This window comes from Pezoporus occidentalis, unplaced genomic scaffold (genome assembly GCF_034315485.1).
Source record: "Pezoporus occidentalis ecotype Australia unplaced genomic scaffold, CSIRO_AGI_Poc_V1 ctg169, whole genome shotgun sequence".
NCBI classification, from domain to species: Eukaryota; Metazoa; Chordata; class Aves; order Psittaciformes; family Psittacidae; genus Pezoporus; species Pezoporus occidentalis.
This window is the reverse complement of record NW_026913521.1, coordinates 343,694-360,487: the sequence shown is the minus strand read 5'-3', so window position 1 is coordinate 360,487 and position 16,794 is coordinate 343,694. Positions and strand designations below refer to the sequence as shown.

Here is a 16,794-nt window from a genome sequence, read left to right as displayed (position 1 = left end):
GCATGACTGTGCCTTCAAACCAGTCAGGTCTGAAATGAGGCCTTGCTTCATGCCAGGGAGGTTGACACAAACTCTTCTCAAGCTCAACGGTGAACAGCCCCTGCTGTGATAACCACTGTGTGCAGGACAGTGGAGAAAGAACACGAGGAACTGAACATTCACGTGGGAAAATGAAGATATAGGAGGCAGAGGTATGGAAAGCATCTCCTCCCAGTCCTTCTCTCTCCACTGTGCTCACCTTCCTGGGGAAATTCAGTGTGCAGGAAGCTGCTCTCATCTCCCACCCAAACCTCTTCCCCTGAGACAGCCCCAGCACGAGCAGGAAAAGAGCAAGCTTGTCAAAACCAAAGCTGGCAAGGCTCAAAATGAAAAACCCACTGGAAATTACAACACTCCTCCTCTTCTCTCACTACAGCATGAGGCAATTTCTAGATGCTTCCAGTTTCAAGGAGGGCAGGTTACAAGACAATAAATTCTTAACAGAGGCTGTTGGAACAAGTTGGCAAATGCCTAATATAGCACGGAAACAGTGTTAAAACAAGCCAGGCTCTCAAGGAAGACATCATTTTCCATTCTGAAGCATGCTATAAATTCCATCATCACTTAATAAATATTAATAGAGAATTTATAAATGGAGCCCATATAGATGTGTCTGACCAGGAACGATGTCACCAGCGGGCACTTGTGCAGCAGAGCATGGGGAGAGGAAGAAATGAAACTCCCAATTACGTGTTAGACACTGAAACCGAGACAAGGACAGAGACAGAAACACAGGGTCTGGCACTGAGAACACAGGAGCAGAGGAAGGAATGCTTGTTTCAAGTCTCACTGGCTGGTTTCTTTGGGGAAGCTGATAGGATGGGCTGATTGAAAGGGTTTTTCCTGGGTGCCTCTGCTTTTCTTAGGTATTTAAGATCAGCTGCATTTAGCGCATGCTTCCTTCCCTAAAATGCAACAGCTCCTTACTGCTTTCAGCGCTCTGTCCAAGAGGACACAGTATGCCACTGCTTGCCTTTGCAGCCTGTTAAGGATTGCCAGGTAGGACAAGAGGAAACTTTGACAAAGCCCCTAGGGAAGCCATGGCTGCAGCTGCTAAACCTGCCATACCCTTGAGTGGTTCTTGTTTTCTTGCCAGGCAATTCCCCCTTCCTTCAGCATCAGGACCAAGCAGCTAGAAGCAAAGAAAGGGCAGGACAGTGTCTGGGTAACAACCTGCTCTCTTGCAGCACAGCTGGGACCTCCTGAACTTTCCACCCTGGCCCCCATGGCACTAATCCTACCCAGGCAACTCACCCATCAGGCTCTGCCGCTCCTCCTTCTTCTTTGCCTTCTGCTTGGCCTCCAGCTGGATTATGGAGAGTGGAGGGGGAACGATGGGGCTGGGCATGGCACTGGCAGCAAACCTTGCTAGAAGGCCCAGACCGCTCTCATCAAGGGCAGGCGACGATAGCCTGTCGGTGCCATCTGTCCCATAGTCCTCTGCTTCCTCCTCTTCCTCTTCATCCTCCTCTTCGTCCTCCTCTGAGCTAGAATCTAGCATGCAGAAGAGAGGAAGCCCATTACAAACCTAATGGAGCTGTGCATCAGCCACATTTCAACCCCAAAGTGTAACTCTCCTGCTGCTCTGTGCTCACCTAAGTAGCACTGAGCCCCCCACAAGCTGAGCCAGAAGATGTTGGCCACACACACACACGTGTCTTTGCAGCCATACAGTCAGTATCACCCTGCCTACCACCACCCTTGAAGGACACAGCAATACAGGGTACAGCAGGAAGGACCCATTCAAGATGAGGGAGGGAAGAGTAGGGTGTTGGCAGAGATTTGAAAAGGATGCCATGCACTCCTTCCCTGCAGCTTTCAGGAGGAATTAAAAGCTTAATTCCTTTGAAAATCCCAACCTCGGAGCTGTGGGATTCCCCTCCCACCCACCACCTCTTCCTCCATAACAAAATCCATTTGTGTAATCAGAACCAGAGATCAGCATGGAAGGGGAATACCACAGATCAGCCTGCGTCATGGCAAGGAGGACAGAGAGAGGAGAAGGGGCAGGAGGAAATAATGCAAAGAAGGGGGGAAATAACTTGAAAGCAATGGATTTGGAATGCATAAGGGAGACGGGGGATAAGTGTAGGCAGTGTTGGAGGAGTGTTTAAACACTCTGCCTCAGAACTCTCCGTGCCTTTCATTTCCCTCTCTACAGCTCAGGCTAGGGAAGCCCAGCTCAGCACAGGCAGGAAGAGCTGCCCACAGCCACAATCTAGTGCTGGCAATGAAACCAGCCTCGGCTGACACCTGCAGAGAGCAGTGGGCTGGGGTTTTCCTTTACGGTGTATATACAGCAGGTATTTTGAGGGTAGATGCCCTGAGAGTGGCACCTCTCCCTTCCTACAGCACTTCCCAGGAGTCTGTCATCAGCTCAAAGGCAATTAATTTTAACAGCATCTCACCCAGCTCGTGCTGGTGAGCGCACGTATACCACACGCATACATATACACACACATATATGAGCACATAAATCTAGATGGAACAGATTTAACTGCAAAAAGTGGGCCTGGAAAAGGGATTTCATTTCTCTCGAAATTGAGGGCTTAAGTAGGATCATGGAGGCTGCTGGAGAATTCCCACCACTAGCAGGAGCCCTGCTCTTCCCCAGCCTGAGCCCACTCACCAGCTCCCCTCCCTCTGAACCCGAGCCAAATGAGAAACCAGATCCCTTCAAAATGAGCTGGAATGAACATGAAAATCCTTTTCTTTTCACGTATGCCCTCTGGGATAGATAAAAAACGTCCTCAACACTTGGCTGTTTAAAACACCCCAAACCAATAACACCAAGTGTCAGTTTTCCACTTCGCATTATTCCTCCGTGACATTAGAAATGAGAGGAAAAATCAGAAACCAGCATACTCATCCTTGCATTTTATCAGCTGAAGTAACGGCCAGCTATACATACATGTTATTTTTCTTTAACAAGGAGAGCTTCTCTCCATGGCATGCATCAAATAGTCACAAGAATACTAATTTTTAACTGCATCAAAAGCCCTTCCACATTTCAACTGCTCAGGCTGGCTCCCTGTGATATAAAATGCTACTGAACCTACAGTCCTGCAGGAAACACCATGAAATCCACCGCCCTGCTCACTCTTTGCATAAAACCCACATGGAAAACATAAAGACTCTGCAGCAAATTAGGATCAGATTCCTTCCCCTACCAGGAAAAGGGCAAAAAACTGCTGGCTCCCTACGTTTTGCCAAAAAGAAAGCAAATCCAGATGAACTCAGCTATTGTGAGATGTGAAAAGCACCTGCCTGAAAAGCAGCAAACCCAGTGCCCGAGTTCAATGCCCCACCAGGAGGGAATGAGACCCCCTCCACACATCCCATTTGGCTGGGAAAACCGGGGAAAAGAATGGAAAAAAATCAACCTCCCATGACAGAACTAATGAGTGGGATGAGCTGAGAGCGGCTCACTGAGAAGCCGGGGAGGGAAACAGGTTAAAACCAGGGCAATTGAGCAGAACAATCCCTCCATGACCTGTCCCATGCAAATCCCCCTCAGCTCAGCTCATTGCCTGCCCACCACTCCTTCAGCATCCGAAGATGCTGCACATGTGAGGGCACAAAGGTGCCCAGCAGCTACACTATTTCAAATGCAGCAAGGTAAAACAGATTTAAAAGGCAGGATGAAAGCAGCTATTACTCATGCCACGGAAAATGTACGACCCAATAACATACCTGGCAGTTATTCTAACCTCTTTCAAAGTCACACTACAGAAAGACAACTGAAGATATAGTCTCTTGTCAGCATTTTCCCTGCAACACTTGTATTTTTAGCGGCATGAAATACAATTTTCAGCCTGAAAATAAACACGTTTTAACACGTTCGCAGCACAGATCCATCCTCCTCCACCTCTCCTGGCGAGGGCACATCTTGCTGACTCCACTCTACATGCACAGCACAATCCCTGCTCCTCTTCCTCTCCGTTTTCCAAGGGACAAAAACTAACAAATGGGACAGAAAGAACGTGCCTGGGGCTCTGCTCCAAACCCACATGATTCTGAACTAAATCCCCACATTTATAGTTATGGTGGCAAGTAAGTCATTGGTGCTCTATGGCTTTTTGGAGAGACTCATGGTGCCTGTATTTAATGCAAAGCAGTTTTTCTCCTACTGTACCCAAACTATATGTGGGCTTAAAATGAAGTATGCACAGATGCCTTAACACAACTGAAGCCTCCCATTTTTTACTCCTGAAAAGGTGATTTTTAGTTAACAATGGAGAAAAAGACATTAAAAACATCACTTTTTCCCTTCTGTGGTAATTCTGTTAACACTGAATGAGGGTAAGGAAAATAATACCCAAAGTTGTAAGTATCTTTTCTAACTGCCATTTTTAAGAGCATGTATATGTGTGTATATATCCACATGCAACCACACGTGTACATACAACTCTACAGCCAAAACAATCACTTCAGACTTAAATGCTACTGATAAACTGGACCTAAAGAAGGCTTTTCTAAGCTTATTTTTACCTGCACTAAATTAAAACCCAAACCCAACTCAAATCTTTCTCATTACTTTTAACTGTCTTTCACTGTAGGAGAGCAGTAAATGAAGAGCTGTTAATGGTGAACAGAAACTGGTTAAGCAATTTGGGTTTTAAAGGCTGATGTAACAAGGTTGAGGGGGATGTGGACAGGAAAAGCTTGGGAAGGGGGGAAGGGAAAAAAATCACACACTTAAAAAGAGTCATTTCACATTGAAAAGAAAATAGCACGGTTTTCTCGTAACACCAAGCAGGCCTACAGCATACAAAGCAGGCTAAGTACAGGCAGACTTTAGACAGCTACTGGGTCATTGACATCTGATCTGTGTGATCTGTCCAGATTCTGGAGGTTATTGATTTTTGAGTGTCCAATTGCACATTGTGCCTTTATTTTTCTTCTTTTTCCTTTTCAAACAAGCCAATTCTCATCACTGAAAATACATGTTTTTTTTTTTTTCCCCCAGATGTGCTGTGCTGCTGACTCCAGAAATACTTCCAAAATTAAAACCATTAAATCTGTCACATGGGAATGACTGCAGGGAAACAGTGAACCCTCACTGGTTTGTGTGGGGTTTTTTCACTGGGGTCAAACCATCCTCCCAGTCAGGGAAGGAGAGCAGGGCAGAAGGTACTAATTTCTTACGGACAACAGTATGGAGGAAGACGAAGCGTGGATCTTTGGTCTCAGAAAGCTCAAGGTATTACTTATCCTGATGGCTTTCAAAAGTCCCCTGTGGCTTTAGCCCCTATTAGAAGTTTCCTCTCCAAGGTTACTAGACAAAAAACCACAAGCTTTGCCTCTTACCAGAATGGCAACATGGTGTTTAGTCTGTAAGAAAGCAGCGTTGTCTATCTCAAACCAGATGAAAACATGTCTTCCTGCAGCTACTCCTACCTCTGACACAGATATTGGCAGGGCCATGGCCAGGCAATTACCCTGATACTAGGAGAGTCTGCATCATGGCCCTGAAACCTCTAAGGACAGCGGCAGAACCTTTGCAGGCAGTGCTGTGGCTTCTCACCTTGGCCCCATCTGCCAACCTTTCCCTTTGCTGGGTGTTAAGGGGTTTTCCAAAAGAAGGCCTGGCAACGGTAAAGTATTTCTGGAGTCCTCAAACACGTGCGCACAAGCAAATCTTCCTTGCGAGTCTCTTCATGGACAGAGGAAAGTCAAAAGCGGACAGCAATCATCATTAAAATAACCAAGAGGATGCAAAGAGCTACGTGTCATTATTCATGGAGGTAACAGCGAAACGTCTGAGGCTGACAGATGACATAAAGAAAAGTTATTTTGCCTACCTACATAACAATGGTCAAGGTTCAGGTTCATGGCTAGTGACCCTCGCTGAGAAGTGTCTGCCCTACAACCAGCCAACCACTTTGCTTCTTTAGTGCAGCGTGAGAGCAAATGCAAGAGACCGACACAGACATTCAAAGCATCATGGATAGGGGCAGGGGTGAAAGGGTTGGTCAAGCAGCTGCAAGGAGAAAGTGAGCACTTCTAGAAAAGCTGAGGTTATTAATCGGTTTAGTATCAGGGAAAGCCATTAGAAACCCTATTACCCAAATATCCCTTTAAGTAAATGCTTCTGAGAAATAACAAAAATAAAAGCATTTGCAGAAAAAAAAAACCAACCCTGTAGCAAATAATCCCTCCCCACCTCCCCTTCCATGCCCCCCTCCCACCCCAGGAGGTTTTGCATCTTTGGTTTCCCCACCATTAAATGACATTCCCAGAGGAATTTACAATGCGTTTCCCCATTTGTTCCAGATTCCCCAACCTCCTCCCATATTCCCCTCCCCTCCCTAGATAATCCCATAAAAGTGGGATTATTTCCCTTTAAAGCAGACAGGTTACTTGAAAGATAGAGCCAATTCGGGCCAAGTGACCTCTCTGCTTACCTGGAGCAAAACCAAGAAGCAAACCCAAGAAACCCTCAAGAACTTAGCAACTAAAAGGGATTGATATCCTCAAAATTTCCAACAGCAGCAAAATAAACACAGGGAAGATGCAGGAAGGAACAGGGAAGGGAAGAATGGAAGTTAACGCAGACTCTTAATGGAAATGTGGCAGTCTCACCTTTACATAAAATCCACTATCCCCAGAACTGCCTGGCTTTTAAGAATGAATTTTCATTTTAAACATATATTACTCTTTTTTTTTGGGGGGGGGGTGCCTTTGAAATGCATTGGTGGGTCCAGCCCAAAGCCACATCCAACCGAATCAGCAATCTGTATCTTTCTGCTGCATTCAATAGCTTGAATTCCCCTTTCTTTGGAGGTTGGGGGTTTGGAGGGGAGAAAAAGCAAAGAGGTGCATGGAGGAAATTAACATCCAAAAAAAAAAACAAAACAAAACCACAAAGGCAAAAGCACAAAACAAAAGCAAAACTCTCCAGCCCCTTTTCCATGTGGGAACACTGAAAAGGTTTTCGCTGTGCTCTGTGGCTTGGATGATAACAACTGGGGATGCTCTCACTCAGCATTCAGCCCCGATGCGCTGCTTCTTTCAGGAGCTGAGGGCTCATTAAAATGACCTTTCCCCATGATTATTATTTAATGAGTGCACTCTGGAACAGAAACCCCTTGTGTCTCTGGAGGGAAAGGCTCGAGTAATCCCTTTTCCCACTGAAGCCCTAATGACAGGCTGTGTGGCAAAAACAGGGGGTGAGGGTGAAGGAGGGAAAACTGCGGAGTCAACTTCCATGCAGTAATTGCCGCATCCTTGGGACACCGCGGGTGATGGGGAATGAAACAATCACCACCCAAAAAGAGACACAAAACCAGTTTTTATAGCTCAAAAAGAGTGATTTTTGGCTGTTCAATAATGGGGACCTTACACTCACAGCGGAAACAAGGACCAAGCGCATCTACGTGTTATCTGCCTGCTTCGAGAGCCTATCAATGGAGAAAACAAACTGAAACAGAAATAAAACCACCAAAACCCAAACAAAATATGTATTAAATAAAAGGGGATGGGGGTGGGGAAGGCCTAAGTTTTACGTGGACAAAGGCAGCAGGGATATTTGAATAATAGAGAGTACCCCAGACTAGGTTAATTCCAGTTCTACTCATGGGGAGTGGGAGCAGGAAGGGGATGCAGAGCAGGATGGAGTGAAGCGGCAACCTAATCGGCCTGATAAGAGACACAGCAAGAGAGACAAGGTACACAGGTTTAGTTAAAAATGAACTCGGTCTGTTTAATAAAAGCTCGGTATAACCAAATCGCAAGTACAAACATCGAGTCACACAAGCCACACAACAGTATCCCGGGATTAAAAAGGAAAAAAAAAGAAGGAAAACCAAAAAAAAAGAAAAAAAAAAGGAAAATAATTAAAAAATAAAAAAAAGCTCCTTCCAAACTGCTCATGCCAACAGAAAATAATAAGAAATAATAGTAATAATAATATAAATGGTGGTGGTGGCAGCAAGGAAGAAAGTGAGGGGAAAACTGAAGGGAGGAAGGGAACAGGAAAGCAGGGAGAGGTGGACACTAAACCCCGGTTGCTATAAAAGCTCTAAAAGAGCCAGCCAGTCTTAATATCACAATGATAAAGGTACAAAAAGGGCTAGCAGATAAACGTGGGGCTGATACAGCAGGCTACGCTGCCAACAACAAAGATGGCCGCCCTGGCTCTGACCATCAAAATGGCTGACCCCGGCCCCCCGCCCGCTCCCACACAGCCATGGCAGAGGGGTGCGTGCGGGGTTGCGTTTGCTATAAACTAATAACCTTGATCGAACGAGTCCTCCGAGGAGTCGCTGAAGGAAGATCCCGCCTCGGCCTCCCGCAGCAGCAGGCAAAAGGGCTGCTTCCTGCCCACCGCCGCCACCGCCGCCGCCGCCTTTGGCTTGAGCGGCCGCCCGGCCGCCACGCTGCGGGGAGCTGCCTTGGGGCCGCCGGCCGCCCGGCCGCCCTTCCTGGCTGCTGTGCTGTAGAGACTGGACGGCCGCGGCTTGGGGGCGGACGGGGGCTGCGCCGGCCACTCGTCCCTCAGGGATCCGTCCTCCTCCTCCTCCTCCTCCGAGTCCGTATCTGTGGTCAAAGCAGGCGGGAGAGCGTTACCTCAGGGGACGGGGGGTGCTGTGGTGTGTGGAGAGGGGGTGAAGATGGAGGTGGATGAAGGAAAGACCCCAGGCCACCATCTTCTACCCCTGCCGGGTCGCTCCATCGCAACCCTATGGCTCTAAACACAGATGAATACCCGGTCGCTCCATCACAACCCTATGGCTCCAAACATAGATGAATACCAGGTCACTCCATCACAACCCTATGGCTCCACACAGATGAATACCAGGTCGCTCCATCACAACCCTATGGCTCCACACAGATGGATACCAGGTCGCTCCATCACAACCCTATGGCTCCACACAGATGAATACCAGGTCGCTCCACTGCAACCCTATAGCTCAGAACATAGATGAGTACCAGGTCGCTCCACCGCAACCCTATGGCTCCACACAGATGAACACCAGGTCGCTCCATCGCAACCCTATGGCTCAGAACATAGATGAGTACCAGGTCGCTCCATCACAACCCTATGGCTCCACACAGATGAATACCAGGTCGCTCCATCGCAACCCTATGGCTCCAAACACAGAGTTGCTCCATCACAACCCTATGGCTCCACACAGATGAATACCAGGTCGCTCCATCGCAACCCTATGGCTCCAAACACAGAGTTGCTCCATCACAACCCTATGGCTCCAAACACAGATGAATACCAGGTTGCTCCATCACAACCCTATGGCTCCGAATGCGGATAAATGCACACAGCGTTACATGCTTCCGCCTTTCGGTCAGGAACAGACACTCTTCACCCAGGCCAAACACCTCTTTAAGACAAGATCCAAAGAGTGGTTTTAGGAGGAGAAAACTGAGGTGGACATTTCATGGAATCACAGAATGGTTTGGGTTGGAAGGGAGCTTAAAGCTCATCGAGTTCCAACCCCTGCCATGGTCAGGGACACCTTCCACTAGAGCAGCTTGCTCCAAGCCCCATCCAACCTGGCTTTAAACACTTCCAAGTCCTTGAGCACATCCACTTCCCATTTCTGCTATGAGGATGTTCATGGAATGCACAGCAGTGCCAACAACCAGGCCATCGACCTGGTTATGTTCAACACTGACCTACATCTCCTTCTCTACATGAACCCCCTCTCCCAGTGGGTTTGCAACACGGGCACCTGAAGCAAGCCAAGTGGGGAACACATCTAATTCCAAATGCCTGCCTCTGAACACACCACCTCAGACACTGCAGCAATACCAACTGCACCAAAGCAGAGCAGGGACCAAGCTGCTCCTCAATCTGTGCACCATGGCTCTACAGTGCTGTCAAGTCCCACAGGCGCTGAGAAGTGGTCCCCTTTTTGGCATCTGAAGGTGGTACAGAAAGCATATTATACCCCTGGATGCACTAAAAGCAAGTATGAATTGTCACCTCCCCTCTTGTGAACGTACCACTGGCTTCACAGTGTTACAGAGAGGCAGTGGGGATCATCCCAGCCTGTGGGCAGCAGCAGATGCTCTCCAGCATCAGGTTGGGTGTCAGTCCCCCCATCCATTGTGCTGGTTGTGGAGAAGAAACAAGGGATAACTAGTTTAGGAGGCCCAAAGCCCAAATATGCAAATCATTCTGGGCTTCACTCCTGTTAAATCTATGGGAATAGGATGCTCAGCTCGCCCTCTGGATCTCTGCCCAAGGTTTTCAGGACTCCAGCTAGAAAAGCAGGAGGTTAAGAGGCAGAAGGACTTGGCGCCAGTCCCGTTTCTCCTCCTCCACAAGAGCAGCCCACCAGTCATGGGAAGTAGAGCCATATGCTCGACCTGCCTCCCCACATCCATCACGCTTGAGTGACCCAACGACAGGCCCATGCCTCCCCTCCCCATTAGCTCCAGAGCTCCCAGTTTAGCGTCTGTCCTTGGGAGTGAAGCTCATTCAACAACAGAAGTGGTGTGTACAGCACAATCAGCCAAAGGCTGTGTTCAAGTCCAGTGGCTCCTATTTTGCCATGTAAATAGCTCATTTCATGCCAAACATTTGCTCCCTTGGATGACCATTGGCTCATCATCCTCCTCACTACTGACATTTCTAAACTGGTGTTGCACTGAGATATATTTGTTATGTGTACAGACACCCTGCAAGGGTTTTAACACAGGACTTAAATAGCTGCAAGCAGAGGAAAGGACAAGTGAGCTAAGATAAATACACAACCAGACCTCAGACCACAAACTCCAAGACCCTCTCTGCCTTACTGTCTGTCTGAATTGCTGAAGACTCTTTACCTCCACTTCTGTCTTCCCAACGCTATCTGCAGTTCAGATTTTCCCTCCTGTAACAGGGGTCCCCAGCTCTGCTCAGCTGCAGGAACCTCTGCTCAGGTGCACTTTGGGTTCAGAAATGGCCATCAGTACACAGGATGCTGGGATGAGACAAATGGGAATGCTGCACACAGTCAGCCAGGAACCAAGCCATAGCTCTTAAGGGCAGGAAGATGCTCACAAACATCAGTGCCCCCTTCTCCAACTGACTCAACAGCATAATCCTGAAGCAAATCCCACCCAGCTCAACAAAGACTTGGAAACTGAGCTGCTAACCACCTCCTGGAGCAGAGGCTATGAGTACTCATCTGACAGGTAGAAGGAGAGTGTCTGCTTCCACTGAAAGCAAGAACATGGGTCAACCTTTTAGTTTAAAGCATTTTTCCCCACTGATGGCACTGACTGGAAGAGATGCACTGATACTGGCTACCTCTTGGACAGCAAGATGGGTGGACACCTCATGCGGACCCCAAAGATGCAGCAGCATTGATTAGCCATGAAGGAGGTCACCTTTCACCCATGAGCAGAACCAGACCCCTTCCAAGAGGCCAGAAACGCCCACAAGCCCCCACAACAGATTACACTGTAAAAAGAGATAAAAGAGGGGTTACTTACTATAGGAGTAGCTGCTCACTTCAGATATCGCTGGTGAATGGGAAACCTTGAGCTGATTTTTGACTTTTAACCGCACCTCCATCTTCTTCATTTTGGCAGCCACTTTGGTTTTACCTTCCTTGGTGCTCTTCAGTGACAGGCCCAGGTTCTTGGCCAGGCTCTTCTTCTCCTCCTTGCTCGGCAGAGCATCGTGGGGTGGCAGGTACCTGCTGCCACCTCCACTAGTTTTGGACTTGCCCCCAGAGCTGTCAGCAAACTTGAAGGGGGATTTGAGCTTGTCTTGTTTGGTGAGGGACAGAGCCTTGTCAAGCTTGCTGGCCAGCTGCTCCTGGTCGGACGGCACCTTCTTCTTTTTGAGCTTTAACTGCCGAGGTGAAAGGAAGAGACACAGGTGAATACAGAGCAGCTATCATGGCAGACCTGAGGGATTTTACTAGCCCTTGTAACAGCCTCCAACGCACTAGAGTTAGTAAGGCCTCAAATGATAGTCTTAAGCCCCAGCTGCCATAACCCACCAAGGTGCTAGGGAGGAAGATGTCAGCAAACAGCACAGCTTTACCTTTATCAAGCACTGCAAAACCACAAGATTAACTCAGAAAACCTGAATTTTCTTCCAAAGGAAGTATGTCCATAGAACAACGTATTTTGGAGCTCTTTCTGCTCAACAACTTCTGGGGTTTAGGCGATGTTTGGACTGGTTTTACAAGCTTTTCTCTAAATCACAAGGATTAAAAATCATCTTTACCCAAAACGCCAGCCAAATAAATACGGATTGCCACATAATCAACCAGCCCCAGAGGCTGGGATGCCACGAGAACCCAAAAGCCTCTCAGCAAGAGCATCAGCACCACTGCATTACAGCCAGTGCTTACATCATTTTCGGTACTTTCTTGCTTCTTGAAGAAAATAAATACACTTTACATGTGCTACAGCTAGATAACAGCAGCTGTAACTCAGTACTTCGCCTGTGTGCACTTTGGATTTCAGCAGCAGCTTAAAGCTCCAGTAAATATCTCATTGCCTCAGCAGGAGCAGAAGAAAACCCTGTGTTTAAAATAGCAGTTAAAGCTCCCATTCCTTCCTTGCTTCAGGGAGCTCATTCTCCTCCACTGCCTCAATAGGCAAAGGGGTAAGACAAGCACTGCTCTGGATTCAGAGCTAGTGCAACACTTCAGTGCTCTGGCTGGCTTGAAGGTGTTTGCCCCTGCTGCCTACCAAAGAGGTCTGACCTCCATAAGCCAACATTAGCCTTTGCCAACAGCCCTCTACTTCACAGTCCACTCATGAAGAGCTTCTAAACCCACGTGATATGAGAGCAGATGCTCTGAGATCAGGAGGAGTTATCCAGTGCAAGCCAATACCAGCAAAGCAGCAATGAGATCCTTTGGCCTGTGGCTCCATGTCCCCCATGAGGGCACTGACCTCATTTGAGAAGCTGGGAGCCACATCGTGCTCTTCCCAGCTCTGGTTCCTCCCTTTCATCTTGCCACTGCCGCTCTCCACATCCTCGTCCTCCTCCGGGAGGGCCCCTTTGTGCCTCTTCTTCATGCCCTCACCAGTCTCAGAGTCTTCGGAGAGCAACAAGGACTTGCTCAGTCTGCAAGCCAAGCAGAGGATGGGTCAAGGTAGGGGGGGTTTTCCTCCCTGTGATCCCCACCAAGCTCAAAAGTGAGGGGAAGTGCCTTGCAGGACAGCAGGGATCCTCAGTGAGAGCCTACTGTGAAGTGACAGCAGTTTGGACAAGGTTTTCCACCAAAGAGGAGAGCCAAGGAGCCCTTCTTGCACACTCCTGGCCACCAGCATAGATGAGGGTGCCTGGAATCAGAGACCTGCAGGGTGGTCTCCGAAAGGAAGTACTTGGTGTCTTGAGTAACAGCCACCAGACACTGCCTGATAGGGCACAGAGCAGCAGAGGGGAGGACACACAGCTGAGCTGGCCCTGTAGGTCTTTTCCACCTCTACCTTCATGGACTCTGTAGATACAGAGAGATTCCCAAGGCCCAGGGAGCTGCCTCACTGCCCACACACTTGTTCTGATTGCTTGGGTATGAGCAAGAAGGTGGTAAGGAACTGCCACACAGGGTGACACGGAGGAATGAGGACGCTGCAGGGACTGGCTCGCTTAAAAGGACAGGCAATCTACCTCCATGTGAGAGGCACTCCTGAGCTATGTCTTCAGTCTTGCTACAGGATTTGGGGGGAAAGGAGAGGGTAAATAAAGAATAATAATAATAAAAAAAGAAATAAAGTAGGTGAGACTAGAAGCACATCTTTCACTGCTCCCAAACTGTCTCCAGTAACTATCTGATGGATCATCAGTCAAAACCTCAAGACTTCTACCACGCTTCCATTAAAAGCTCTCATATGCCACCTCCCTCACGCTAAACCTCCTGACCTTGGTCATACCACCACCACAAAGCCACTAAACACAGGGCAGCCTCCTCAGCTTCCAGGCATCTTCCCCTCCCCTGCATCCTCTCTGCTGACCTCCACAGACAGCTCAACCAACACTTTCAGGCCCTGAACACTGGCTGAGGATCTAGCTCTATCTCCCACATCAAGTTGATGAAGCATTCCTCTGATTTCATGCACATGCAACACCACCATGCATGCACACACGCACAACTCCAGCCACCTCTGGATGCCTCCAGCCTGTCCAGCCACCCAAACACGAAGAACCGAACACAGAGCCACCAAGAGGACAGGTTTTAAGCAGCACAAGATCAGTGGGAGCTGGGCACCTGAACCTGATCTGCAAAAACACACAGCAGTTTGGAGGTGCCTTCCCGTTGGGAGAGACTGGGCCATACATGGACGGTAAGTGGTGAGATCCAGGCATCCAAACAACAGCAGCTGGACTTGGTACAAAAGAAAAAGGCAGAAGAAAGACTGATTCAGACCCTTGAAAGAGAGAGATCAGGCGAAACCAACTCCCACTGATTAAGGGGACAGAGATGAAGACAGCAGGAACACCACAGAAAGGCCCTACAAACACATTGGCCCTGTCCTTCCAGGTCGTGACACCAACATCCCTGCCATCAGCTCTACAGCACCCGCTTGCACCATCTACTCTCCTGGCAACACATCAGGACACGCACCCCAACACCAAAAGCTCACCTAAAGCTCCCTGCCCAGCTGGCAGCTCCACATCACCTCAGCGCTCAACTCAGCCTGTCCTCCTTGCACTCAACACCATAGACACGTGCTCTACCAGCAGAGCAGGAGGACGCTGGCACCCTATTCCCACTGGAAGAACACACTCACGTTAAATGCACGCACTTCCACAACACTGCTGCTGCTAGAGACCAGTCTGTCACTGCAATGCCACAGCGAGCCCCTGCTGCATCCGAGATGCTGTCCCCAAGTAAGACCCTGGTGCAGCGACCCTGCCATTTTCCCGTCTTCCCCATATTCCAGCCTTACTTTCCACTCTTGCTGTCACTCTTCCCTCTCTCCTTAATGGGTGACAGAGCGCTTGATCCAAGTTTCCTCTTCCTGGGCCTTCCAGGGCCTCTTCTTGCCAAGCTTCTACTTTTCTCGTCATGCTTTTCCCTTTAAAAAAACCACACGCTTCACTGTTAACCAAGGCAACAAAAAAAAAACAAACCAAAAAGGCAAAGAAAACAAAAAGCAAAGTCAAATTTTGCAACCAAAAAGCAAAAACAGGAAAGAAAAAAATAAATAAAGGAAGTAAATCCAAAAAGAAGAAAAAAAAAGGGGGGGGAAACCTAAAAGAAAGCAAGCAAGAACAGAAGCCAACCCAGAACCTTCTCCTGTCACCAAACTGCTAAACTGAGCTGCTTGAAGCCAAGGTTTGCCTCTACAATGGTCTCCCAGCTGCATTCACCAGTGCTCAGGTTGTCGTGTCACATAGCCTAGGAGTGTGCAGTGCAAAGCTCTGGCGGGCCGTACCAGGAGGAGAGGAGACAGGGAGGGAACGGAGGGCTGGTCTCAATCCCGGACCAAGGGAGCAGCCTGTGACTTACTCGGAGTCCCTGCGGCGCTGCAGCTTCACCAGCTCCCGCTGCTTCTCCTTGTAGCGCCGCTGCAGCTCCGCCAGCCTCATCCTGTAGTCCAGCTCCATCGCATCCATGTTCTCGATGGCCGATTTGATGGAGTACATCTAAGGTGGAGAGTAAGAGGGGGTGAGAAGCTCAGGAGATGTTCAGGCTCTCAGACTGGGGTGGTGCACACTGGGGTGCTCTTGCAGTGGCCAAGATCTGCAGCTATCCATGCTTAACAGTGGAGCAGAGCATCTTTGCCCACAAGCACAGCCCTAGAGTGGTACCCAAGCAAAAACAGCCAGGCAAAGATGTTCGGTGGCTTATGCATGGGAGAGAGTCAGCTCTGAGGGACAGCAACACTGGGAAAGAACCTGCAGGGCAAAATACACCCACAGAACTGTTTTTCCTTATTTAACAAGACAGATCAAGATATTCCCTGTCTTGGAGCACTTACTTGCTGGGTACAAAGGAATCTGTCAGCCTCTCCCATGGGGAAGAGGCAGCAAAGAAAAAAAACAAGGAAAAACCTTCTTGCCACTATCTTTATTTATCCACACCCCCCCCAAAGCATTAACAGATGAGTTCCTGTTGGCTCTGTATTACAAACACCACTTCTAGGGCTGCCCAAGGTCCTGCTGAATTCAATGCTGTTGACTCAAAACAAGGGAGAAGCTAAAACACACCACAGTGGCTCCCTGGGCAGCTACAAACATGAGTGAGGGAAGCACCAGCTCACTTTGGGAATGCAGGAGGGCAGCACAAGCCCCGTGGCAATCCAGGGCTGGAAGAGCAAGCTGTGGTGAGTGGATGCACTGTGGCTTTTCAGGCTCAGCCACACTCAAGAGCTACTTACGGGTTCGTCTTTCTTCTGCATCCAGCTGTACTTTTTGTTGGGATTCAGCTCTCGAGGCAGCCGGATGGTTTTCAGACTTTCCATAAAGGGGGTGGAAAGTACTTCCATGAGCATGTGGGTGCTGGCAGCCAGCAAACTCTCCAGCGTTGGCCGGACAGGGAAACTCTCTGGACCTGCTGGGAAGGACAGAGAAATAAAGCTACAGGGATTCACATTCCAAGACTGCTCCTTCAGGAGGCACAAGGAGAGGATGATGTCCCTTTCTGGACCATGGCAGCCCAAGGAGCCTCCCAGCCACCCCTGGCTCCTACTCGAGGTCTCCCGTTGTACCCAGCCATGGTACAACTGGCAGTTCCCATCACGTCTCACCTCAGGAAGTTACTGGAAGGTGAGATTCTTTTCAGGACCTGCCAAGCTCTTGGAAAGCATCATCAGGAGCTACTGGGGCCTCTTGTG

The 16,794-nt window shown here is 48.8% G+C and overlaps 1 protein-coding gene across 4 annotated transcripts in view; it reads right to left on the bottom strand.

Annotated features, from left to right (window-relative positions):
* TNRC18 (trinucleotide repeat containing 18) overlaps positions 1-16,794 on the bottom strand; it is a 56,353-nt gene that overhangs the window by 11,810 nt on the left and 27,749 nt on the right. For 2 of the 4 annotated variants that reach the window (XM_062613539.1, XM_062613540.1), the window contains exons 11-17: positions 16,339-16,514; positions 15,468-15,604; positions 14,905-15,033; positions 12,904-13,078; positions 11,482-11,845; positions 8,278-8,580; positions 1,294-1,533 (exon numbers count right to left, since the gene is read on the bottom strand). In XM_062613539.1, the coding sequence (XP_062469523.1) occupies positions 1,294-1,533; positions 8,278-8,580; positions 11,482-11,845; positions 12,904-13,078; positions 14,905-15,033; positions 15,468-15,604; positions 16,339-16,514 (1,524 nt within the window). The remainder of the gene's footprint in view (positions 1-1,293; positions 1,534-8,277; positions 8,581-11,481; positions 11,846-12,903; positions 13,079-14,904; positions 15,034-15,467; positions 15,605-16,338; positions 16,515-16,794) is intronic. The other 2 variants (XM_062613541.1, XM_062613542.1) reach the window with 2 other exon arrangements.